We start from the raw sequence: 25,367 nt of genomic DNA, 5'->3' as shown, positions 1-25,367 counted from the left end.
GCAGTCAGAAATTTTGTAGTAAGAGGAGCATGAGGAGAAGAGAGTGATAAGTGTGTGTGAAGCGCCTTACGGGTATCGGCAACTTTCGGTTTTAATGGTCGAAACCTCGCAGCTTTTTCTGCGTGCTCGTAACAGCAGCGCCGCGCTCTTTCTTCCGGGTGTTTTGATCGCACTCTTCGGCAGCAGGAAAATTGGAGTCGTTAGTTTCAAGCTGGGTCAGTCTGATGACCTGACGCGAGCAGTGGAAGGCGTTGCCATAGACAGCGTTTGAACGCATCTCTGCAATGCAACCGGATCCACAGCGAAGCCAAAGGCTGCTATCGGGAGCTTCGTCGGGCGACTATGGCCGAGACCCAGAGTTGCTGCGACCTATTCCCGAGCTGACTGTGGGACCCAGCATACGCGCGCGGACGCATTACGACTACCCGGACATAGCCCCTTCCACTCTGCCACAGGGAGATGGGGACCGGCGAACTCCGCCAAAGGAACCAGGTTGGTTGGAGTCTGACGCCTAGTGGAAAATGGTCTCTCTTTTTTATTAGTGGTACTCGCTGGTTTACACTTGCGAGATGTACGCCACCGTAAAAAACGCGACCACAAAACGAAGGAAAGAGAACTTCTGCTCTGCATCTTTGGATTGCGAGCGCATATATCTTCTCGCTGGTGCGCATACTCTAAATAGCACTGTCTTTTGTGCAGAGCCGAGCCAGCAGCACTCCGAAGTGGCCTTGCGGTTAGGAAGGTACTTGCAGTGCTCATACTATCATGCATGTGCACGACTTGGTTTTGCTAGAATAATATTTAGTGGAGTTGCGTGCGAAAGCAGAATTTTCCTTCATTTCAGCATTCTCCTTGACAATTTGGTGGCGCAGCCTTGCATAGTGTTAAGAAGACAATGTCAGGTAAGATGGTCGTTATTCGTTGATCCTCGTACCTTCGGAGGAGCCTTCTTATATTTTTCTCTCTTTTTTTTGTGCAGGTGCATAGGACAGCCCATAAGTACCACTTAACACCATGGACGCTGTTTCCAGTAATTGCCAGGTTGCAGCAGAGGCAGGTAATACTCACGATAAGAACCATTCAAATATTGGACGAAGAACAGATGACAGACCTGTATAAATTGTTCACTGCGTCACTTAACACCCTACACAACCTTCATTGAAGTTTACAGGCTTCATTTTGTTCATAGCATTCTCAGGTCATGAGCCAGGTATGCAGTAGTACATCCTTCTGATAGAAAGTAAGAATATTCAAGGCAAATATGGTAATTTTTTGTGGGCTGGTACCCTCCTCCTCTGGCCCTTGCAAAATTTAACTTAATTCAAAAACAGCTAGTAGTTCCTGTTTTTTCTGTCCAAAGGAAGGTAGGCAAAAAAAGAATGCAGCATATGCTCGGTTTTGTGTGGTACTTTGGCCATTCAAAATTTATTTAACTTGCCGAGTCCTTTGTTCTTGTGCATTGCGAAGATGAGTTAAACATACCAAATGTTAATCACCAAAGAAACTGGTATTTATGGTTCTTTCAGCTTTAACTGCTGGCTCTTCCGTTAACAGAGGCAGAATTTATGGTGGGCTTATAATTGAATACTACATTTTTTTTTTGTCTTTTTGAAAAATAAATAAAATAAATAAAAAAAATAAATAAAATATATAGCTGCTTTGTCCATGGAAATGTCGAATTGAAAATGTTGAATTTCTCAGCAGAAAGCATTGTGGTTTCATCCATTGCAAGGAATTTGAAAAGCAGCTGGGAAGTTTTCACCTATACATTATACCTGAAGCAGATATGACAATCACTACCTTTATTGTGAAATTGTGCTTCTTTAGTGCAGTAGCGTTACACATGATGCCACAAAAATTTTGTAGATAAAAAGGCAGTTACTGCTCTTCAGTGTGATAAAAAACAAAGCCTACTGCCAAACGCCACTCCTGTGTAAAATCTCAGCATGACCACCCATGCCTGAGGATTGGCCGAGAGAGGCACGCATACCTTCCTCCTTGACCAGCGCAACATTTAGCTCTTTGGTTGTTTTTGCTTTTTGGTGGCTGTGCCTTTTGTTGCTGTGGTGTCAGTCATGGTTGTAAAAAAATTGATGCAGTATTGGCTTCCACAAAATGCAGTAGGGAATCTGCTCAATGCTGCATCACACCTTCAGCTGCTGAGGTGCCTCAGTGGTTATGGTGCTTGGCTGCTGACCCGAAAGACACGGGTTCCATTCTGGCTGCGGCGGTCAAGTTTCGATGGAGGCGAAATTCTAGAGGCCCGTGTACTGTGTGATGTCAGTGCAGGTTAAAGAGCCCCAGGTGGTTGAAATTTCCGGATACCTCCACTACGGCGTCTCTCATAGCCTTAGTCGCTTTGGGACGTTAAACCCCCATAAACCAAACCAGCATTACACAGCTGTTCACACTGCATTGTCACAAGCACCATCAATTCTTTGCTGAGCATGAATATGCCCACAAAAGACATTGATGTCCATTGAAATGAATTGATGTCCATTGCCAAGGTTTAAGCTTACAATATGTACCACAGTAGAACCCCTCTATAGTAAAGTGACTCGGACCAGCAAAAATCTTTACTATATCAGTTGTTGGTGATGGTGTGGCTATCTGAGGATACTCTCTAATAATTAATTGGCTGCTTACTAAACACAGTGTTGGATTATAAAAGAAACTCTCACAAATACCTTCCATCCTGCTCTTATTGTCCCGTTAAGTGGTAATTATTTATTTTCAGTTATCACATATTCAATTTTGTTTACGCCTTGAGAAGTACCACATTCGCAAAAATACATTGGGCTTTGAATTTAACGCGAGTTTGATTTCATGTGCAAACAAAAATTTTACGTGAACACGGCGTCATTTTCCGTAGCCTCAGCGCCGTTTAAGAGGCAGCAGTTCAACGCTCGACACAGTCGAGGCGCGGCGGTAACGCTCGCGCGGTGCCGCCAGGCCTCCGTTGCTTGCTGCCTCTTCCCTGCGCTTCGCGCTGCCGTGCTGCGGATGTTTGCCCCTTTTCTTCTCTTCCCTACTCTTCACTGCATTTTTACGATCTTTCCTTTCTTAGCGACCCGCGCCTCCTCCTTTCTGCGTTCATAGCCAGCTTTACTTTCTTTTTCTTTTCGTGCGCCCCATAAAACGGTGCTTGTTTTGCGATAGCTTCACCACCAAGCTCAGAAACTGCGAGGAGAAACTAACTTCTTAAAGTTCTTGTAGTCGTGAGGCAAAGCGCGCCGCGCGCTTTCTAAGGGCTTTATGAAGTTGGCTTCTACTCGCAGCTTCTGAGCTTGGTGGTGAAGCTATCTCAAAGAGCACCGTTTTATCGTCTTTGGTATGCATTAGCCTCCTAATGTCGGCCGTGCGCGTGCCACGTTGTCACAATTCCGCGGGAGGTACGTCGCCACGGCCAGACGCTTTTTGCTATTTCCGTTTTTTTTGTTCGAAAAAATCTTTACCATAACCGAAAAAAAAAAAAAAAAATGTACGCTCATTTATGGAAGGTGAAATGGGACCTCAGTTTGACTTGTCAAACTGAGGTCAAACATCGGAGTTTTTACCATATCCGATTTACTATAGCGGGGTTGTACTGTATTTGATGTGAAATAATTTGAAAAGCATATTTGGCCGGCAATGGAAAACACACAGGCAGGACTGAGTGCGTTGTGCTTTTACCGCAGCCTCTGAGTTGCCTTTGAAGCAAGTTGTGCTGCACTTTCTCACAATGCAGGGCTTGATCACCCTCTGGAAAGGTGCACCAAGCATGTTTATCGTACGGGGCATCATTGTAGTAGTGGAGACCGTTCTCACCGAAACAACCCCGCTTCCTCGGTGAGTCTCTCTACCTTTTTTTTTTTCCATAGTGTCCATCCAGGTGGTTGAAATGCAAGTTCTTTTTTTGCAGAGAGCTCACATCGCACAGCTCACTTCAACAAATTGGGCAGCATCTGCTTTTAAAAAGGTAAGCATTTTAATGAGCTAGTAATGCACCTTTCAAAGTTCCTACTCTGCAGCACCAGTATTTACCACCATTCTTGCACCATTAACCCCCTAAAGGACACATTTTTTTTTCTAGAAAATGGTACCAAATTGATAATTAAGCGGTGTGCTGTTATCTGTCAGCAAACCAAAAAAATGCTTTCGATGAGCCCTACTCACCTTAAACTGCACACAAATTGCCAGAAAAGACATGACGAGCTGCACTCATCATGAGCCTGAATGACAGTTGGCTTATTAAGAGCCTGGCTCGTCCAAGTCCACTAGAGGAGGGGTACAGTGCACCCAAGGTCACAGAAATGTTTTTGTGCATTTGGCATTATTGTGCATGTGCTCGTATTTCTGACTGACTGCAAAAGGCTAACGTAATTTAACATAAAATAACTGAGGAAATCTGCAGTGCACTTAGCATCTAACCAATCACCAGGCACCTGCGCATTGACAAAAGGCGTGTCATCTGCGTCTGAAAACTGCCACCGATTGATGGCACTTTTGCTATTGAACTCCTGGTTTCTTGAGTTAGTTCAAATGTTAGGGCTGATGCTGGCAGCAATGCCAATATCCCACTCTATGAAAAAAACTAAATGCATATGCTCGGTTTGTGTTGCAGGGCCTTTTAAAACCTGTACAGTGACAGCAGGCAGCAGGCGACTTTCAGAGAACATGGCATGTGCCCTTGCATGCCGCTTCAGTTTGCATTGCGTTGACTTTTGGTATTTTAGTTGCTCTCCTAGCTAACTGCCTGAGCCAGTCTCTTCGCCAAAGCCTCTTTTACCCCCAACCATATTTTCCTTCTCTTGGCACCCACCAGGGCAATATATAGAAGGCTGCCAGACACCCTGTCAGTCCATTTTTCTTTATTAGTATCATCTAGGACATAGGTAACTTGTGCTTGTTCTGTGTTGTTGTACACATTTGTTGATGAGGAAGCTGCAGAAGGTTACTAACCCGTTTATTGTAACCTTTATTTCACTTTGTTCAGGTAAATTAATTGCTTTCATTGTTTTTTGCTTAGGTCTTTCTATTATGAACAGGTTTCTCTCTTTGCGGTGTGACATAGCTAGTCTTTTGTGCTGCTGCTCCAACTGCATGTCAGAGGGTGCTGGCATGTCAAGGGCCGTGTACTTGCAGCTATTGGCAGGATGTTATGTGCAGTTTGCATGACACAGAAAAAAAGATGAGGTGTATTTCATCACCCACTCTTTAGCTAAGCAGTTGGTGGAGCAAACATGGTTTGGACATTTTGGTACTTATTATAGAAATGGTGGTTGTGCTTTGCTGTGGATGCAAAATGCAAAAAAATGCTCTTTTGTACTGACATTTCTGGACATATTAAATAGCCCCAGGTGTAGTGATGCAAAACTATCGATAGTACTATCGATAGTTTGTACTTTCGATAGTACTATCAATAGCCATATCGATACTACTTGTTATATATAGTACTATCGATTCTATAAAATCAACCACGCGTACCCACGGCATCCTAAACTTCGTTTCCCGAGTGTGTGGTATGGAGGTGATGGTGTGAGTAACTGACAGGACTCGCCCGTTTTCGCAGCCTATGCGTCATCGAGCTCTGCAGACGTTCCATACGTAAAGTTGCTGGATAAAATGTTAGTGTGCGAATATCCTAGCTGCGAAGCATGTGTGCAAAAAGCATTCCTGCAGTGGTTACGTCGGCAAGACGACGTCTGCAGTGGACGATAGTGTCGTGTAAGCCAGCACAACTTGTGCTGTTTGTTCTTCATTGGATGCAGTTCCAGGTATTTTTCCGAACTGTCTCAGTGCATGTTAAAGAACCACAGCTGGTCCAAAATTTACCCGGAGACCTCCACTACGGCATCCCTCATAGCTTGTGTCTCTTTGGGACATTAAGCCTCATGAGACCGTGAAACCAATCAGGTGTTGCAGATGTTTTCGTTATATCGCTGGATCACAAATATTGTTACTATCACTAGTTTTACTATCGACAGTTTCACTATCGATAGCCACAGCCACAGCAATAGTCATAGATAGTCATAGTGCATAGCCTGAGTCGCTTTGGGGCGTTAAACCTGCATAAACTAAACTAAACTAACTATTGATAGTCTTGACAGAAGCCAACAGCCACAGAAACCAAGGGGCACAGGGGATTTTTTTTTAATTATTTATTTTATTTGTGGTGTTGATAAATTTAGAATATTACTGAATATGTTATCGCTTAATGCTAATTGATTAGAAAAGCAGAAGAAAAAACAACCATATGCCGCCGGTGGGATCCGAACCCACGACCTCCGAATTACGCGTCCGGTGCTCTACCTCTGAGCTACGGCGACGGCTGTCAAATCTTCTGCTTTCGGGGGTATTTATGTTTACATGTAACCTAACCTTGAGAGTGTTCATCAGCGCCACCCACGTTCATAAGCGGCGGACGTGGAACGTCCTGACTTACCGCAGGTGTGACGTAGAACGTCATCGAACGAAGAGGGTGGAAGCTGCGTGAGAACCCTCTTATGCTTCCTATGGCGTCAAGGCTGCCAGAACCGAGGCCCTCGCTGAGCAATTAAGCAAATAAGGGAAGGGGAATGAGGGGCTCGTTATAAATATGACAGAAGCCAACAGCCACAGAAACCAAGGGGCACAGGGGATTTTTTTTAATTATTTATTTTATTTGTGGTGTTGATAAATTTAGAATATTACTGAATATGTTATCGCTTAATGCTAATTGATTAGAAAAGCAGAAGAAAAAACAACCATATGCCGCCGGTGGGATCCGAACCCACGACCTCCGAATTACGCGTCCGGTGCTCTACCTCTGAGCTACGGCGACGGCTGTCAAATCTTCTGCTTTCGGGGGTATTTATGTTTACATGTAATCTAACCTTGAGAGTGTTCATCAGCGCCACCCACGTTCATAAGCGGCGGACGTGGAACGTCCTGACTTACCGCAGGTGTGACGTAGAACGTCATCGAACGAAGAGGGTAGAAGCTGCGTGAGAACCCTCTTATGCTTCCTATGGCGTCAAGGCTGCCAGAACCGAGGCCCTCGCTAAGCAATGAAGCAAATAAGGGAAGGGGAATGAGGGGCTCGTTATAAATATGACAGAAGCCAACAGCCACAGAAACCAAGGGGCACAGGGGATTTTTTTTTAATTATTTATTTTATTTGTGGTGTTGATAAATTTAGAATATTACTGAATATGTTATCGCTTAATGCTAATTGATTAGAAAAGCAGAAGAAAAAACAACCATATGCCGCCGGTGGGATCCGAACCCACGACCTCCGAATTACGCGTCCGGTGCTCTACCTCTGAGCTTGTTATCGATAGCGGTACTATCGCTAGTAATACTATCGATGGCAACACTATCGATAGTATTGCTATCGATAGTAGCACTATCGATAGCTTTTTTACACTATCGATAATTTAAAAGAAACTATTGATGCTATCGATAGTCACTTTTCCGATAGTCTTGGATCACTACCCAGGTGGCTAAAAGATATGTAGGAGCCGTTCATCATGGCATGTCTCATGCACAGTGTTGCTTGTGGTTAAAGTTTATACTGCCTTTCTTCCTACAACCCTATTGAATCAATGGAGTGAGGCCTGACCTATTACATTTGCGCCGCCACCTGATGCATCATTTTGTGCGTACGCTCTGTGAGGCAGTGTGGCCCTGGCTGTGGCCACTCCCTTCAACTGTGCCAGCCTGGTGGAAGTGGTCCAGTGCGAGGCGGCCAGTGAGCGGCCCGGCCTGTTTGACTGCCTACGGGAGGGCCTGATGCGGCTGCTGCCACGGGCGGGGCCCCGGCGTGGCAGGCTGCTCCCCCTGTGGCGGCTGCTGGGACCCTCGGTGGCGCATGGCCTGGCCCACCACCTGCTCGCCTCCCTGGTGCGCTGGGCAGCCCTGCAGCTGCTGCGCATGCATCGCCACAGGCAGCGCCAGCAGGTCCTCCTGCTGCGGCGGCAGGCTGGCATTGCACACGGACCTCATGGCGACGCATTGGTGAGCCTCCAGAGTCATATGCAGAGCTGAAGTCCTTAGACATCCAGAGGTTCAAAGTTGTTGGTGCCCTCACTTAGCTGAAGCATGCCAGCACCAGCTGCATTTCAGCATGTTAGTATTTAAATGCAAAGCATTTATAGGGCCATCACTTGGGATTTTCTGACGTGCAGTGTAACATCAGTAAACCACTATTATCAAGGCGGGTGCAAAAGATGAAGAGAGTTATCATTCTGGGCGGTGGGGGTGTGTGTGTAGCTTCTGGAGGTTTAAGGTGGGTGGTGGTTCGGGGCACACATGCATGTGCACGCACACACAGAAAAAGACAAATTTTAAAGCAATAGCATTAATGGTCCCATGTCACAGAAAAGCCAGTGTTGGCATCGTGCCAAGAGCGAAAAATCCATGAAAAATACCCGGAAAAGCAACCTGAGTGGCAGGTGGTCACATGGCCTTGTGACATCATCACTGTTTGCCCACTGTGGCAGGTGGGTGGCAGTTAATTTAATGATTGGTGGCAAGAGGTTGGTTGGGAAGAGCAAGCCGGGTCTCACAAGCCCCACCGGTGGTGGCACCTGCCATCACAGGGCAATAGTGCTTCACTTAACCAGTGCACCACTATGCCAGGAGTGGTATGAGGACTTCCAAGGATCTATGAATGTAAGGTAGAGAATGACCAGTTCCCCATATATGGGCATTAACCCATTAACGCATAGCATCATATCCATAAGGCAGAGGTTTAGTTTGTCCCCCAGTTTGTTTTTTTGGGTAAAGACGAGCATAATGCAGTAAAAGACAACTTGGGCAGGGGTATGGAAAGCAATGCTTGCATCGCCAGTTGAAATCATATCACATTGCATCACTCTTGAAGCAAAACATGTAATATAAAAGGCCTTACCGTATGTGTGTGTGTGTGAGCTGCTAGCACCATCCTACCAGGAAAAATACCCCTTATGAGAAAAGATAGTCTACACACACACACACGCGTGCGTGCGCGCACACGCACGCAAGCGCACACACACACACACAAATAAACAAATAAAATAAGAAAAGAAAAAAATAAAGAAAAAGAATTAATCAGGGCAGTTTAGTGTCTGGAATAATATGAGACAGAAAACAAAGTGGGCAGTGCTGGTTGAAGCTAGCACTGGGATGGATATATGTTCTAACATACTCTCAGAATACTTATCAAGTGTATATTAATGCTCATTCTACAGTGCCACTTGTAGGTGAAGCTCTTGGAGGCCCTATGAAGCATTTATAATGCCTTTGGGACATGCCACAGAGACTGAGCCCAGAACTTCTGAGTTCAGTTTAATTTGGCTTCATTGCTAGGGGTAAAAAGTGGAAACATTGAATTTGGTGTATCTTATCTAATTATGGCAGACTGAAAAGTGCTTTGACTGATTAAATTTTGCTGTGAGCTGTTATGTGAATTGTGCTTCAGAAGGTGTTGAGCAGAATGTTTGTTTCCAATCTTGCAATTGTTGAATCTTGCAAGCTTAATGTGATTTGACGTTAAAACTAAAATGGAGCAAGTGTAATTGGCTTAACTTGGAGAGTACATGGTCTTTTGCTGAGCATGCCGAACACAGTCATAATGGCACAAGTTACAGAGGTTGCCCTTTACATTAGTCGTGCCTGTGACATATACACAACAATGTAATGCACAGTTTATTCATTTATTTAACACATTCCTTGAGGCTCACTGTTGAGACTATTAATTGGAGGAGGTTGGGGGTGGGGAGAGGGGTACACAGAACAAAGTTTGAAACTGAAAAAGAGAGTCCAGCACTAGTTTTAACATAGCATTGTGAATGAAATGCCTAAACTGTAAGAAGAGAAACATGCAACATGGACAGCAAGAGAATACAAGTGCAGTTTAATGAAAACAAACACATGGCGTTACAAAACAGGAATAAATAAAATGAGCAAGGAAGCATTTGTGTCTTTCAAAGCTAAAAATAGCCTGAAAATACAAAAAACTAAAGCAACAATTATTTAAAAACAAATTGAATGTTAAGTACAAGTAATTTTATTATTAAGCAGTTAGTTACAACTAGAAATGAAGTTGCACATGGAAAGTTCTGGACTAGCAAAGCAAGAAGGGAATGAATTGAATGTAAAAATGCATATTTTGCATCATTAACCCTTTGAAGGTTTTTGCCGTATATGTACGGCGGCGGTTTTCTGTCCCGCAAGGTCTTTGCCGTACGGGTACGGTTTCGATCTTCCGTTTTAAATTTTGCGCCAAAAGAACAATGCGTGCTCACTGGGGGGCGCTGCCACCTCTTAGGACTTACAAGAAGTGTTTGAATTTTGTGCTGCCTTCTTACGGAGATAAGCAGAACTTATGTCTAGCTTTAGCGCGGCGGCACAGACTGCGGCAACACCTCTTTTGTAGTTTTGGTTTCGCCGCGTGATCGCAACGGAGTCGCGCGAAATTTGAGTTTTCTTTTTGTCAGCACTATCTTGCAGGGGCTGCCGAAGTTGATTTCTTTCTTTATTGGCGCTGCTCTTAGCTTGCTTATAACCGTTGCTCGCGAGGTATTCTCGCCCTCTGTGGCAACGCGCCTACGCGGTTTCGATTCCGCCGCGGGATCGCATCGCGCGAAACGTGTTTTCTCTTTGTGGGCACTGTTTTGCAGAGGCGGCGAAAGTTGATTTCTATCTTTATTGGTGTTGCTCTTAGCTTGCTTATCACCGTTGCTATTCTATTCTATTGAACATTTTCCAGTTGTGAGTGATGCTGTCACCAAAGTACTGTTCCTAATTTTTTTTTTACTATTTATTCTCGATTATATACATTTTGTAGATTCAAGATCCGCAGTAAAGTAATTTGACCACCTGGGAAAGTTTTCTTCAAAATAATTCGACCCTCAAAGGGTTAATAATGGTCAACGTGAAAATTGAGTACTACAAATTAATGCTTTATAGAGAGCCATTAGTGGAAGACTGACAGCTTCGTTTCCATAAGAACAGATAAAATTAAAAAGCCCGAGGGGTTTGCTTCTGTGCCTTGTACTGCAATCTTTGTAGCGTCCGTGGAGGTCCTAACTTTTGGAGGGGTGAGAACACGAGATCCTCTCACCTTGGGCTCGAAACTTTTTGCTAAGGCTGTAGATATATTCTTTCCATGTGTCAAAGGGCAGCAGTGGCATTAAACTACTGTATTTACTCGCGTAATAAACTTTTTTTTTTTTTCAGGAAAGCTGACATTGATTTGTGGGGAGAGTTCATTATACAGGGAAGAAAAAAGTTTTTTTTTTTAAGAGTTGAAATTTTGTATTGTATGTCCGTCCGCCCATTAGTTTGTCCATTCATTAACAGCATAACCGTGTGGTTGAGCTGCATCCCCGCATCACCCATGTTCATGCCGTTAATGTTTAGCATCGTTCGCTTCAAAAGGTGTTTGCTGTATCGCGATGTGAGCCAATGATTTTGTGACAGTTTACAGCACTACCCAGTCGTGATGAGGTAAAGCGAACGTGCTGAACTCTGGCCCTGAAGGTTGGGCACGCTTTTTACAGAGGTTAAAGTAAATTACGGAGAGTACTTCAGACTATTTAGGTGCTGTGAAGGCAAAAGCGTTGACCTCTTTTTAATCCACCCTCAAATTAAATCTCAATCTACTGCAGGCCACTAGAATCCACCCTTAATCCAGTGTAATCCACATTTAATCTGCCAGAATCCGCACGTAATCCATCACAGTTCACCCTATTCCTACTTTACCCTTCCTTTTGCAACTTAATTCAATGTGAACTGTGTGAACATTTTTGTGCTCTGTGCAGATTTCCTAAATGCTGCACAATACCCACCTACTATAACGCCCCTTTGGGCAGATGTAGGTACTGTACTAATAAATAAATAAATGAAAAAATAGAATCCTGTTATGGTTTCTTGTTTCAGCGCAGTCACAGGTGGGTTGTGTTTGGGAATCGCCAGTCACCTTTTGCTGATGGTGTGTCTCTGCTGTTGTGACTGCAGGAAGTCCACTCGGAGTCTCCGTCTTTTCTCCAAGAAATGGTGGCGTCGCTCATTGGTTCGCTTGTGGCAGATGTGCTCCTGTTTCCTCTTGAAACCGTGCTCCACAGGTGAGGGACATGCGCTTCTATTTGTGGGGCTGTGTCAGTGCATTGAGTGCACTTTTTGAGCGCATTATGAGTTAGACGCAAGACAAAATGAGGAACACACAGATATTGGATGAATACTGGACTTCAGCTTATCATTAAGTTAGCCTGTCTTTCTACTTTAACCAGTGCATCGAATGATCACCATGGTGATGGTCTCATCCCATATAGCTTAGGTTACTGAATGAGTATTCCGCCTTTATTTTAAATGTTTTTTTTTTTTCTGGAAACAGAAATCAGAGAAGCGAGAGGAAGGCAAAGCCTCATGGAGGTTTGTAGCTCTTAGTAGTTCAGAATTACATTCTCATGGAACTACCTACATAAAGAGGACAGCACCAAAGCAGTTTAGCCCAAAATTAATTGTCACCTAATGGAGAGTCCTTAAAATCAATCTGAACACAGTGACATGGCATAAAAAACTTAAAGGCAACAAAAGAGGCCAGTTGGTATTGTATTGCTTTGTTGCTTGAATGTGCCGAGTGGTGACAAGGACAACATGAGATGCTAGACATGGCGACACTATCAACTGAAATTTTGTTTGAAAAAAAAAAAGGGGGGGGGGGGGCATATTTTTCTTTCTTATTTTGTCCTTGTCACCACCCAGTGCGTACAAGCAACAGAGCAAAAGCTTGAGAGGACACTCGTGTAAATTTTTGTCATAGGAACAAAATAAAGGCTGTTTGGTAAAGTGGGTATTCAAGAAGAAAAAAAGGGAAACCTTAACAAAAGCGAGTGTGTGCGGAATGGTTATATTCTGAACACTGTCTATATTGTTCTCACGCACATATTCCATGGTGAGAATGCAATGATAATGGCATCACTGCAGTTAGTTTGTTTCTAACCGTAGGAATCCTTAGTGCTAAATTGCACAGGCATTTGAATGTACTTGAAATCAGGCCTGTGCTGTCCTGTCCTGTTATGCCAGCAGCTCTGTTTTAGGCATGTTATGAAGTTCTGGCCCAGAACACCTCCAGCTACTAGTTGGTTGAGATATCGCTTTCAGATCACTGGCACAGTGTATTGCTGGTGCATCTCAGTACATGAGGCGTGATTGAATGAAGCCTCTTTCGCACTGGCCATGTAACCATGGCTGTGGGACACAGCACAACAAACAAATTTGCCACCAGCCTGCCAAACGCTTTCGTTTCTGGATGACCTGGTACCAATAGAGGAAGTGTCCCAGAATAGATGCTGAGAATCACTGGAGACTGTGAATATACATTTGCCACTGCTATTAATATTCCTTTCTAAAGGTGCCAGTATTGCAACTGTTCCCATATGTTGTCAGAGCTATGTAGAGCAGCTGTGTTTGATGCGCTAGCTTACATGAGCTTGATGGGGGGAGCTAGCATGTCAAGACATCAGCAAAACTTCATTTGTTACCGGATTCTGACTTTCAAGAGAATTCAGATTATTAATCATATTCCCCTCATTCTATCCCTTCTACTGATGTGTGGAGCAAATATAACATAAAAATAGGGAATGTGACTGCTAACTCACAATTTCGCAAAATATGCTAAAATCCGAGATGCTGCAAAAACTAAGAGCTTTCCCACAGCCGTTACATAACTCCAGCACATAATCTGCGCATTTCTTGTGACCAATTTTCAAAGGCTAGCAGATGAAGCTTACGATCTCTGCCGTCACCTTGAAACTCTTAGAGACGCAGAGCAGTTGATGTTGCTACCAAAAGTGTGGGACAGTCTGCAGACATCAAATGTTAGACTGGTCAATGCATCACTTTTTTAGATATGGGCCCTATGAACAGTTCAGCTGTTCGTTTGATGAAAGCGATTTGTTTTGCGATTACAGTTGAGTATACTGCATGCTCTGGTACACATTCCACTGTCTTTCCAGGTTGTACCTGCAGGGGACACGAACGATTGTGGATAATCTGGACACAGGGTGTTCGGTAACAGCCATCATCTCCCAATACCAAGGGCCAGTGGACTGCTTCCGGTGCATAGTAGCAGAGGAAGGTGCGGCAGGCCTCTACAAGGGATTCGGAGCTCTGCAGCTGCAGTATGCACTCCAGGGAGCCCTGCTCAAACTCACGCACATGCTGTGTCAGGAATTCTGTCCGCACATGCTCTAACCTTAGATGTCACATCACCCAACTTCCGCTGTGTTAGTGTGGACGAGGTCTTTTTGTTTTCTGCCTGTGCTGCAGTTGGAATCAGTCGGGACACTACAGCATTGAGCTGCTCTTTCTTTTACCACGTATACTTCACCTGCCTGCACTGACCAGAACATTGTGCAACGTGCTGTAGTGCAAATGATGCAAGGTTAATAAGGTGTAGTGCGAACATTGCATTAATTCGCGAGTGTCAGACTGCAGATTATAAAACAGAGCAGAGCGGTAATAAGATACACTGACAGACTCGGAGGTTCGTCTATATGGCCACTATGTGGACTCCATAATTTGGTTGAGCATGTGTATAGTAAAATGGAGACGATGCCTAATGCAGTCATGCATGCAAAACTAAGAACCGATCAACCTCAGTTGTGCACTGCTGTGAAGGGAGCAGAGTTTGGGCATTACACCCAAGGAATCTTATTGAAATGGGTTTTTATTAACAACTCAGCTGAAGGTGACTTTCTTCCCTTGGAATGCCACCACTGCCTTTGGAGCTCGTCGCTTGGCTGCCCAGGAAGGGTGCAGGTCTGGATGCGCACATGGAAAAGAAAGCGAAGAGCAGAGAAGTGTTTTTGCATAGCACCTACTGAATACAGTAACTGCTGCTGTATACTAAACTGTGCTTCTTGAATGTGCATGCGAAGGGAATATTTAACTGATTGTGAGCTAGTGGATGTAATAAATGCCGCTGGACAACACAAAGTGCACCTCTCTCTGAAGTGAACACACATCTCAACTGCATGGTGTTAACAAAGTACCTGCTAAACATTAAACACACAATTTTCACAGCCAGTGATCATGTACATTCAGCATATAATTTGTGTAGAGTGTTCAAGTATTGCACTGCCCTGCAAGCAAAGCGACATCTGGTTGTAGCTGCTAAGTTTTAAAAGCAATATTTGGGTGAAAGAAGAGCTACAAGCATGTTACCTGCAATCTAATTTCACTTTTTACTGCTCAAATGATCTGTACAAAATTGATGCCAACAGTATAAGGCTGAAAACAGTGAAATTAATCGGCGCCACATAGCGAGAGTATGAAGAAATACCAATTGCCAGCATTTCACTGCCTGGTTTAACACCTGAGCCAATTTTTAAGGCTCTTTCCCTTTCCAAATTCAAGTGGAGGCTTTGGTCTTAAAATGAAAAATTTTATTAGACATATCATAATGAAATGAGAAATGATGTGCATATATGTATTTTTTCCTCCTGTTCTTAAAAATATTAGCTTCAGTACATCTCAGTTAGTTCCCACATGTGGAAAAATAACTGAAGCAAGATAAGAATTTCTTATAGGTCATTCAGGCACTTTCCCTCAATATTTTTTAGTTCAAATTAAAATACAGCTGTAGCCAAAGACCTGCCATATGGAGCTATTTATATATTATTATTGAGGTACATCATATAAATATGTTCAATTAGGTCGAAGCGCCATAATTATGAATATATATTTAGATGACATTATTGTTTACAAGACCTGGTATGTTCGATGCAGTCGTAAAAAGAAATAGCATCGCTCCATAGTTCAGTTGTTTCTGAATTCACGGTATAAGATAATTGAAATTTCACCATGAAAGGATAACGAAAACTTCCGCATTCAATAAAAACGTCACATTTGAAGTATGCACGTCAGTCATTTGGAGGTCTTTATGAGGCCTTGGAAAATGGTGGAAAGCGGAAATTCCAAGAGGATTTCACAACAGTATAGTAAGTGGTACCACAATGTGAGGAAAGAGCGCCAGCTTTTGCACAAGACCAAGATCAGCCACCGGAGACACGGTCGTGGGAAGCGATGGGAAGTTCTGCCGCATTTTGCTCCGAAGTCTCCATTTTGGTGCTTCAGAAGTGTTGGATATGTAGTTTTTTTAGGTAAAATTAGCCCTTGAAACTTTGTAGGTAGTTACTTTTATAGTACATTGAACTTGAATATACCATTTCTGAAAAATCTAAATTTTAGCATTTTTTTGCCATTTTAAGACCCATGTTTTCCCTTAAGCTGTCCCATGAACCTTACAACTGCAGAAGCTGAGGAAAACAACGCACTGCACGAGCACAGAGAGAAATATGTGCTGGCAAATGGGCAGACATAACAAATATATACTAGAACACATTAAGATTTAACAACGGTTTAATTTAAACAAATTCATTTAATTTTGGCAATCACAGGAACAAAGCTACATCGATTACAGATGCTAGTAGCTTGAAGGCTGGGCATGGCCAGCGTCCAATCAACAACGTGGGTTCATTCAGGCCAAGCAGCAATGGGAAAAGAGCAACCAAGCCGTTGCTATAGCTTGGTGGCTCAGTAATGGTGCCCAACTGCTGACCCTGAATATGCGGGTACGATCCCAACTGTGGCGGTCACATTTCAACGTAGGCGAAATTCTAGAGGCTTGTGTGCTGTGCAATGTTCGTGCACGTCAAATGACCCCGTGTGGTCGAAATTATCCCGAACCCTCCACTATGGCGTCCCTCATAGACAGAGTCTCTTTGGGACATTAAAGCCTCATAAACCATAAAACTAGCAACGCGCAACCTGTGCTGCCACCAATCTTCCTAGAGAACAGTAGGGTGCCCTTGGTTCCTTTTTCAACATGTGCCTCTCACTACGAAAGGCCAAATAAACAGCAGGGGTGACTCTACAACGCAGTAGTATTCTGCATTAAGTTCTCCCAAAGTGCTCAGACACAGACAGGTGTTCCCTATCCATACCAACATTCAACTTTCAACCACCATGAAATCGAATGCGCGAATTGCAAGTGTAGTGCAACTGCTCTTTCACCATCATCATTTCTCTAAGGTGATGGCACACACCCTTGCTCTTGCACGATTTTCGTGCCATGAGAGGGAAAACACACGACTGCCCTACACATCCCCCAGCCAGGAAGCAATGCTAAGTACAATGCCATCAAGTGATCGAACACAGTGTCTGGCCATGGGCGCTTGGGCTGCAAACCTTTCACAAACTCTACAATGAATGAAGTGGAAGGCCATAAGGGCATACCTTCTTGCACTATAAGTGACAGAAGCAAGTTCTTCAGGACACAGCTGACATACAAAAAATTTGTCCCTAACAATTCATGCTCTACCTTGTCACCGAGAGTATATGTGTCAAGCAATTTCTAGGATTGGTCTTAGATGGTACTAATTGCACCTTTTGTAACCATCTCGGCCATATCATAAATGTATACATTTATGGTGGCATTCACCTGCTGTTCTTATTTGGCCTTAGCAATATATCTGGCTACCATGGCCATCTGGTTACCTTCGCGCCTTGCCACACAAAACTGCTTTTGCCTGTACAGTCAAACTACCATTACCTGCTGTGGCACAAAAACTGCATAGCATTCCATATCTGATGATGCTTCCTTGCTTTCAAATCATCTGGAAGCAATATTACTCGTTCATCCATTATTAGTGCGCCCATCTAGCTACGAGGGGGTACCCAAAAGAAACCGGACTAAATTTTTTGGTCGGCAAAGCTTCTGTGGTACCGCGTTTTGCCACTAGGAGCGCATAGAACGAACATTCCAGAGTCAGTAAGCCGAGTGCCGTCGTTGAAGGAGGTCAGACTAGTTAAGGCAGAGTTTTAGAGTGACGACTGTTTTGTGTGAATGTCGTTTTTGCAATGGCTGACTTTCGTGAACAGCGTGCGCCGGTGAAATTCTGATTTTTGCTCGGAAAAAGTTGAATGGAAATTCTTGAAATATTAAGAAAGACGTACAAGGACGATGCTATGGGGACAACTCAAGTGTTCCTGAATCGAATCCTGAATAAAAGCAACAATCATGCCAATGGAAAACTTCAAATTCACCTCGCCTCAAGAAAGCTCGTCAGGTGAAACCAAACCTAAAAGAATGATGATTTGTTTTTTCAACGTGAGAGGAGTCGTCCGTTGAGAATTTGTTCCGCAGCGTCAGACAGTTAGCCAGGCTTTCTACTTAGATGTTTTCAAAAGATTGGGGCAACAGTGTGCGGTTGAAGCGGCCAGATTTGTGGCGGTCGGGTGACTGGTTTCTCCATCATGGCAATGCCCCTGCTCACACAGCCCTGTCTCTACGACAATTCTGGACCAAAAATGGCATGACCCCTATTCCTCAACCCTCATACTCTCCCGACCTTGCCTGTGCTACTTTCTTTGTTTCCTAGAATGAAAAAATAGGTGAATGGAAAGCGTTTCGCTGACGTTGCTGAGGTGAAGAAAAAAACGACGGAGGCACTGTCAAGCATCACAGAAGATGAATTTAAACAATGTTTTGAAAAATGGAATGAAAGATTCGACAAGCGTATCATTGCAAGTGGGGAATACTTTGAAGGAGATTGAAGGTCTGTGCTTAAAATGTGAACAAATCAGTTCAAACAAAAATAAGTCCGGTTTCTTTTGGGTACCCCCTCGTACGTACAGTTAAACCTGAATACAATGAAATTGAGAAAAGTCTGCAATTTTTCGTCACATGCAGTTTCTGCAGGAAGACACATAGGATAATACAGAATGGAAACCAAAATGAAAATAAATGTAGACAAAATTGCCAAGCAAACATTCACACTCGGAAGCCGTAAACAGTCGCTACCATACGCACCGCGGCTCGCACAGTGCAGCTAGGAGGTGGGATGGGGAGAGTTAGAAGCACACGCTTCTTCCTTTGTCTCCTCTCTTTGTTTGCCTAGCCGCCATTGCCCTGGGAAATGGACTATGGTATTTGGTCGTTGGCGCACTCTGCCGTACGCACTCCCACCGCATGTCTGCTGTTGGCTTCGGAATCACACAAGCAGCCAGGCGGCAGCAAACGGCGTGCACTGCTCGTCCTGTGATTCCTTTGCTAGGTCCTATTTTTTTATGCTCTTTTTGGACATGAACTGTTGCGCCATTTGGTATGATGCTACAAAAGTGAAAGCTGCGGACACTGCTGCATTTGCCACAGAGAGGCACTGATTGCACCGGAACATCGCACATTGTGTCAATTGCGTTCGATCGTTGCGAACATAGTCATTCCTCTCATGGCGGCTCATTTCATGAAAAGTTTTGTGTGATTTGGACAAATCTCAAGTAACACAGCATGAGCTAATACGTATTCGGCACAGCAAGTTCGCTATATCAAGATCAACTGCCACAACATTTTTATTGCATGGAGTTCACAAATACACACATTTCAGTGGGAACTGCATTATGGAGTTGACAAATTTCATAATATCCTGGAATTTGCTTCATGGAGGTTTGTTACATTCTGGTTTAACTGTAGTCATTTCCCAACTATCTAGCTTTTTGACGAACTAGAGGTTAAGTGCACAAATTTTTTGTCTGGATAGCTAGTGCACACAGGTTTTCTTTATTTCACCTTTAAGGGTGTTTCTGTCAGACATAATGACAGAAAAATCTTCACTCAAGTAGGAGGTACGGTGAGGACAGAATAATAACCTAACCTCACCTCTCTCCTGCAGCAACGGGCCCCCACTTTCATTTTCACTACTATGAGCTACACATACCCCAAACCACAAGTGGCTCCCTTTCACTCAGCAATGACATACCACCACAACGCTGACAGTAGTGACATCATGTCTATTGGCTCCCTTTCACTCAGCAATGACATACCACCACAACGCTGACAGTAGTGACATCATGTCTATTTCGCTAAAACCAAGCATGCTCAATGTCACACACCGGAAGTCTTATCACAGCCATTGCCGTGTGCTTACCTGAATCCTCTGAGGTGTCCTTGGGTGTATCCCTCGAACGCTTGCCAGCCGAAGGACGAGCGTTCTTAAAACCTTGTGGCCGTCCCCTGTTATCTGGACTGGGGCTAAATGCCGTACTGTGGTGGCGCTTGAAAGTAGGAGCTGTACCCTTGGCAAAACTCCTGCGCGGAGGAGGCCCACCATGGGAACGAGGCAGCCGATGCTTCGTAGGAGAGCTAAAAGGTGGCCTTCCGGGCCCAGAGTCCTCGCCTTCATCATCACTGCCAGTCCTTTCACTTGGCCAGAAGAAGGGGTCACCAGCTGCAAACTTCCTGTGCACATGAGCAGCAACGGCACTGCTGTCACTAGGCTGTTTCCTAAAGAACTGCACTGGTTTGTCATCCGTCATGAAATTGCAAGTTCCCTGTCCTTAGCACAGTGTTCTGCATATCACCAGCCCCTGAATTTGGCACTGTTTGTCCGTCCTGGTGGTCTGATGCAGGAACAGAGAGAACCACTACAGCAACCCTTTCTAGTAGAATGCTTTCCAAGTATCCTGTTTTCAATGCTGCTATATAAAGCATTAAATAAATCACAAACTTCTCCTAAACATTTTTAGGCTCATGTGACAGTTTAGTTTAAGCAAACAGAAGCCAAGTGCTTTCTACACCTACAGCCTTTGCCAAACCTTCCTCGAGTGACCTTTGGTCAGCACAGTTATTAAAGAAAAAAATGTTAAGATACTGTCAAGATGAAGCTTCATGCTTGTTTTGATGGCAATCTTATAAATGCCATCAGCTGCCCCCTTTATCATTGCTCTGTCAGTAGGGCAAACATGGGCAAAAATGCTAAGACGGGCGTCGCCATGTTGTCAGCCGGTTTCAACACTGAAAATCTACATCAACTTCAGAGTGGAAACACTGAGCACATTGGAGCACTGCAGGCAGCAGAGAAAATCCAAATTCAGAGCAGCTTTGAGGCAAAGAATGTTGAGCTTACGAGTATGAAAATTTAGCTTCGAAGAGGGTAAATATTGTCCAACATAAATATAACAGCCAATTCTTTTATTTTTGTCTTGAACCGGTATTTCAGACATGCATAAACAACCTTCACTTCACAAGTGCTGCAAACCTTAAGTGTTTCAGAAATCTAGTTGACCATAGCAATGGTAGGTGTATGAAAAATTGCAAAATGGAAGTGGCAGGCCTTCATCCATAAATACAAGGGAGTGGGGGCTGGAGCACTAGAATTGTTTCTACATACTCCTTTTTCTTTCAGCGACACATATTGCCTGTACTCTTTCACTATGGCATATTTTTACAACAGTGATGATAACCGCGGAAAGAAAAAGACTCAAAGAATTTTCACCCTTGTGCGCGAAACAAGGAACAGCACTAGCTGTACCATACCTGCAACTCCCTCCTCCCAAGACAAAAGTGCCCACTGCAGAGCACACTGACCAGTAGGCAAATACGGTTTTTAATTATGACACACTACTATACACAGGCAAAGGAAGACATGCGCCGCAGAAAAGTCCCTCATACAGATATCACTGCGAAAGCATGTTGTTAAAAGTTGCATGCACCCGACTGCCTGGGCTACAAAAAAAATATCTCAGACAGACCTGGGTGGCAACTCTCTCTCAGCTTCCTTGTCCGCCTGCCTAGTGCCCAGGCTCTGTACAGGAAGCCTGAAATGCAGAATACATTTCAAGTTTAAACAGCCTTTGACTATGCAGATCTGTTTGTTGCTGCTCACGATCACTAAACAGGGGAGATAAGGATGATAGGACACACAAGGCTGGGTGTAGCACAGGCATGCACATGATCAGCAGATGTCAACTGACATCATGTGTATTGCTTCATGGCAGCGCACCTTCTGAAGCAACCATTGCAGAAGTCAATTAAATGGAGTCCATGGCAGTAGGCACCATCTAGATTTCGTATCATGTACTGCAGCTGTGAATAACTGAACAAAGTGCAATTCTTGCCTAATAGAGCATCCCACTGTTGAGCAGAGAAGCAAAATGAGGCCTAGGACAAAAGCAAGACGATAGGTATGGAATTGAAAGCCAAGGTTACATGAGCAAACTCAGCGCAACAAAGATAGCAATCCATCAAATAGCCCAATTTCAACTCAGCCACAATATGCAATTACATCACAGCAATGAAATTTGGTTCATTATGGTCGTTTAAAGAGACCCCGAAACATCCTTTTGTTAATTACAAAAATGAGCTGATCTCCGAGGTGTCTTACAACTGATTCCTTCCTATAAAATGCCGCCGCGGTGGCTCAGCGGTTATGGTGCTCGGCTGCTGTCCCGAAAGACGCGGGTTCGATCCCGGCCGCGGCGGCTAGAATTTCTTTGGAGGAGAAATTCTAGAGGCCCGTGTACTGTGCGATGTCGGTGCACGTTAAAGAACCCCAGGTGGTCGAAATTTCCGGAGCCCTCCACTACGGCGTCTCTCATAGCCTTAGTCGCTTTGGGACGTTAAACCACATAAACCAAACCAAACCTTCCTATAAAATCTACTCGTAAATGTGCAGCAGCATATAAATTAAAGGCACAAAAGTTAACTGGCGCCATCTCCCATAAATTTTATCATTTTTTTGTTGACTTTCACTTCTGGGATCCTGTAATAGCTTTGCGGCAAAAACAGATAAAGATCTTTCTACTCTATCTGCAAGCGCCAAGTGCTGCATAGGAGCATGCAACTTGCCTAAGGTGTTCATGGCTGTCTGCTCTACCCATTTAGTTTCCATGCTCAGTCGGGTGGTTGAAGGCCCCTTCAAAACCATTCAACATCCACTTCGCTTGTAGGACAGGTAAATGTCATCCTGACAGAAGGTTAGCCATTTAGATTCTGTAGCCATGTGCTCAACTTGATGCACGAGAATCTCACCCAGATTACACCATGGGGTGGATTTCTGGACAACTCTTGAAGGGGGCAGTATAAGGGGTTTGATTTGCTCCATACCTTTCTTCAGCTTTCTTTCTTGAAAAAATAGGGGCCATTGCAGCTTTCCTATGGAAGATTACTTGCCTGCTGGGCCCTGCCCCTTATACCCAAACCTGCTTAAACAGCAAGGTTTGAGCCTTTCACATGGCATGCACTGGCTTCAACAAGCACAAAAGAAAAGAAAAGAAAGAAAAACAACACCACTTTCTTTTAAAACACACCTTTTAGGCTGCATGTTGGATGGTTTTTTCTCTTCTGACAGCTGCTCGCCAGCCTCAGCTTTTATCTCGCCAGCTCCATGCAAAATATTTTCTGTTGAAGCGTCTTTAGCTGCTGCCTTGGCACCTGCAGGCACGACTTCCTCTTTTATGAGTGGCTTAACATCATCCGTCAGTGTTGTCTTGGAACTTGCAGGACCAACCTTCTTTTGCAGTGGCAGCTTGGCAGCAGAAGAGTTTGTCTTGCTACCTTTGGGTATTACCTTCTTAACCTCTGTCTTCGGTGCAGTTACAGGTGCTGTGGCTGGTTCTTCTGACGCACCAGAAACAACAGGAACCTCTACTCTGATCCTTCCCTTGCACTTTTCCTTGCGCTCTTCCCATTCCTCCAAAAGCTTCGGTACCCAATCTTTCCAGTCAGGGTTCACAGTTCTGAACTCGGTGATGACCTCCTGAATCCTAGGGCGGCCGATCAGACGTGCCTCAATTCGCTCCTCCTCTGTGGAATCGGACTGCAGGAAAATGGCATGTGACAACTGCTCAGCAACAATTTACAATTCATTTCACTGAGTGCGGTTACACCAGACAACAATGTGCCCTGAAATCCACATTCACAGTGACAGCGGCCACCATTAAGCAGCTCAAATGGTTCCAGGAATATTCTGGCCTCCGTTGAGATAAAAATACTACTAAGTAGATTATGGCAGCGCCAATGCAGCTACCATTCTGTTACTGCAATAATGCAAGGGTAAAGATGCCTGCACTTCGCCTGGAAAAGGGTTTAAATGCTTGGGTCAAAAAGCCAGTCCACAACATTTGAACAGAAGGCTTCTTCCACGCTATGACCATTTTTTTTTTTTCATAGTGGCTGTACAGTTATTCTTATTTAATGCACACAGTGTACAAGCCATACTAGGCGAGACCACGGAGGTTGGCAATCGATCGCAAAAAAGAACAAAAGGCATCAAATGACGCACTCTTTCGAGATGACACCCATGCCTCTATCAAGTATGTCACCTACTGATTGGCTGCTTCCACAGAAACTAGCTTTAGTCAAATGTTTAGGGTTTATGTTCCGCATGTTTAGGTTGCACTAAACATCAGTGTAGTCAATGAGAGTTGCAATAAAGCCAGTGCCACAGCTAGGTGCTCAGAACCAAATATAACACACAGACGGTTTAGACGGCTTGTCAGCGCATCTGTACAAAACTTGCCGCTCAGGTTGGGCGAGCTGGTTTGAGGTATGTGGGCACAAGAGTATAGTTTCCTAAACGCTCTTCTTACCCGCACAAGTGCATTCTGCCACGGCTCTTCAGCAGCAAATGCTCGTAGTGCTACGCTCTTCAGGTCAACTTTCTGAAACAAACACTCCCGATTATTTCCGAAGCACAGAACAGAAGTATACAAACAATTAGTATGGGGATAAACAGTAAGACAGGGATACTAGCAGGCTGCTTACCATCAGGTATGTAGCTTGTTCTCTCAAGCGATTGGCCTTCAGTTTCTTTTTCTCGGCATCCGGGCCCCTACAGAGGATAGAGACATCATCCTCGAGCAAATTTCTTCAGCTGACATGCAAAAAAATTGATACTGATGCCTTACTTGCAATTTTCCAGCTTCTGTCTCTGGCTCTTCATTTTCCGAAATACGATGAATCTCTCCCCCTTGAGCATCTTGCTAAGCGTCAGCACCTGAACACATTTTAATAATCGTTTAGCTGAGGCAGCACAACATCCAAGGAAGTTATGTAACGTACCAGGTTGTTGACTGCAATTTTCTCCATCGTTTAATACGCATGCAGTAGCTTCTGGCACCAAGTATAACGCCGGCAACAAACTGTCACGCACTCCTCACAGACCACACCATGTGGACATCAGTCAGTAGCTTTCCTGCACAACCTGCTGTGCGACTATAGTGAACTAGAATACTATCCTAGTGGCGCGAACGGAAGGGCGCGGGCGTGCTCTTTGGCGTAGAAGCCACCAGATGGCGCCACTGCAACGTTTTCGAGCGCCGGCGTCGCGGCTCCGTTTGGAGCTTGTGTATGTTTCTCCACGTCGTTGTGTCGGTGTGGTGCTCTAATACACCTGTAGTTATTAAACATGCATGTCATTTGCTTCAACTAGCTTCAAAGTAACCTGATAGGCACTTTTTTTTCCCCGCCGTGCCCCTTTGAGCAGTTCGGCGATGATGAAAAACCGCGTCGTTGCATGCCGTCTGCTACCGAGAACGGGCAATCAGAGAGGCTCACGGTTTTGCCGGTGGGTGTTAGTTGT

At 44.3% G+C, this 25,367-nt stretch overlaps 2 protein-coding genes across 3 annotated transcripts; one reads left to right on the top strand and one right to left on the bottom strand.

The window, feature by feature from the left end:
- On the top strand, nucleotides 1–15,863 carry LOC149341277 (mitochondrial outer membrane protein SLC25A46-like). Its single transcript, XM_089543290.1, has 9 exons — nucleotides 1–492; nucleotides 700–742; nucleotides 845–902; nucleotides 980–1,057; nucleotides 3,728–3,828; nucleotides 3,902–3,958; nucleotides 7,641–7,977; nucleotides 11,962–12,068; nucleotides 13,962–15,863. Exons 1-9 carry the CDS (start codon nucleotides 285–287, stop codon nucleotides 14,197–14,199), a joined length of 1,227 nt encoding a protein of 408 aa, XP_089399416.1. The 5' UTR covers nucleotides 1–284; the 3' UTR covers nucleotides 14,200–15,863.
- Rlb1 (lysine-rich basic protein Rlb1) lies at nucleotides 14,657–25,013 on the bottom strand. 2 transcript variants are annotated; one of them, XM_089543291.1, is made up of 8 exons: nucleotides 24,848–25,012; nucleotides 24,694–24,782; nucleotides 24,551–24,617; nucleotides 24,376–24,447; nucleotides 23,095–23,603; nucleotides 21,538–21,603; nucleotides 19,935–20,245; nucleotides 14,657–14,768 (listed from the first exon to the last, which is right to left on the bottom strand). In XM_089543291.1, exons 1-8 carry the CDS (start codon nucleotides 24,872–24,874, stop codon nucleotides 14,686–14,688), a joined length of 1,224 nt encoding a protein of 407 aa, XP_089399417.1. In that variant the 5' UTR covers nucleotides 24,875–25,012; the 3' UTR covers nucleotides 14,657–14,685. The 2 variants fall into 2 exon arrangements, with proteins under 2 accessions (XP_089399417.1, XP_089399418.1); XM_089543292.1 differs by lacking the exon at nucleotides 24,376–24,447 and having other exon boundaries at nucleotides 24,848–25,013.
- Between the last annotated feature and the right edge of the window lie 354 nt (nucleotides 25,014–25,367).

The sequence above is a fragment of the Amblyomma mixtum genome, chromosome 5, assembly GCF_055824585.1.
Source record: "Amblyomma mixtum isolate Tamu chromosome 5, ASM5582458v1, whole genome shotgun sequence".
NCBI classification, from domain to species: Eukaryota; Metazoa; Arthropoda; class Arachnida; order Ixodida; family Ixodidae; genus Amblyomma; species Amblyomma mixtum.
This window is presented reverse-complemented; position numbering and strand designations above follow the sequence as displayed.

What these genes read in the sequence shown, in the direction of transcription:
- LOC149341277 (XM_089543290.1), top strand. Translation starts at nt 285, where the DNA reads ATGCAACCGGATCCACAGCGAAGCCAAAGGCTGCTATCGGGAGCTTCG. An exon ending in GACCTCATGGCGACGCATTG is followed by an intron (nt 7,978 to 11,961) that starts GTGAGCCTCCAG and finishes TTGTGACTGCAG; the next exon opens with GAAGTCCACTCGGAGTCTCC. An exon ending in CTTGAAACCGTGCTCCACAG is followed by an intron (nt 12,069 to 13,961) that starts GTGAGGGACATG and finishes CTGTCTTTCCAG; the next exon opens with GTTGTACCTGCAGGGGACAC.
- Rlb1 (XM_089543291.1), bottom strand. Translation starts at nt 24,874, where the DNA reads ATGGAGAAAATTGCAGTCAACAACCTG. An exon ending in AAATTGCAGTCAACAACCTG is followed by an intron (nt 24,783 to 24,847) that starts GTACGTTACATA and finishes AAATGTGTTCAG; the next exon opens with GTGCTGACGCTTAGCAAGAT. An exon ending in CAGAAGCTGGAAAATTGCAA is followed by an intron (nt 24,618 to 24,693) that starts GTAAGGCATCAG and finishes TATCCTCTGTAG; the next exon opens with GGGCCCGGATGCCGAGAAAA.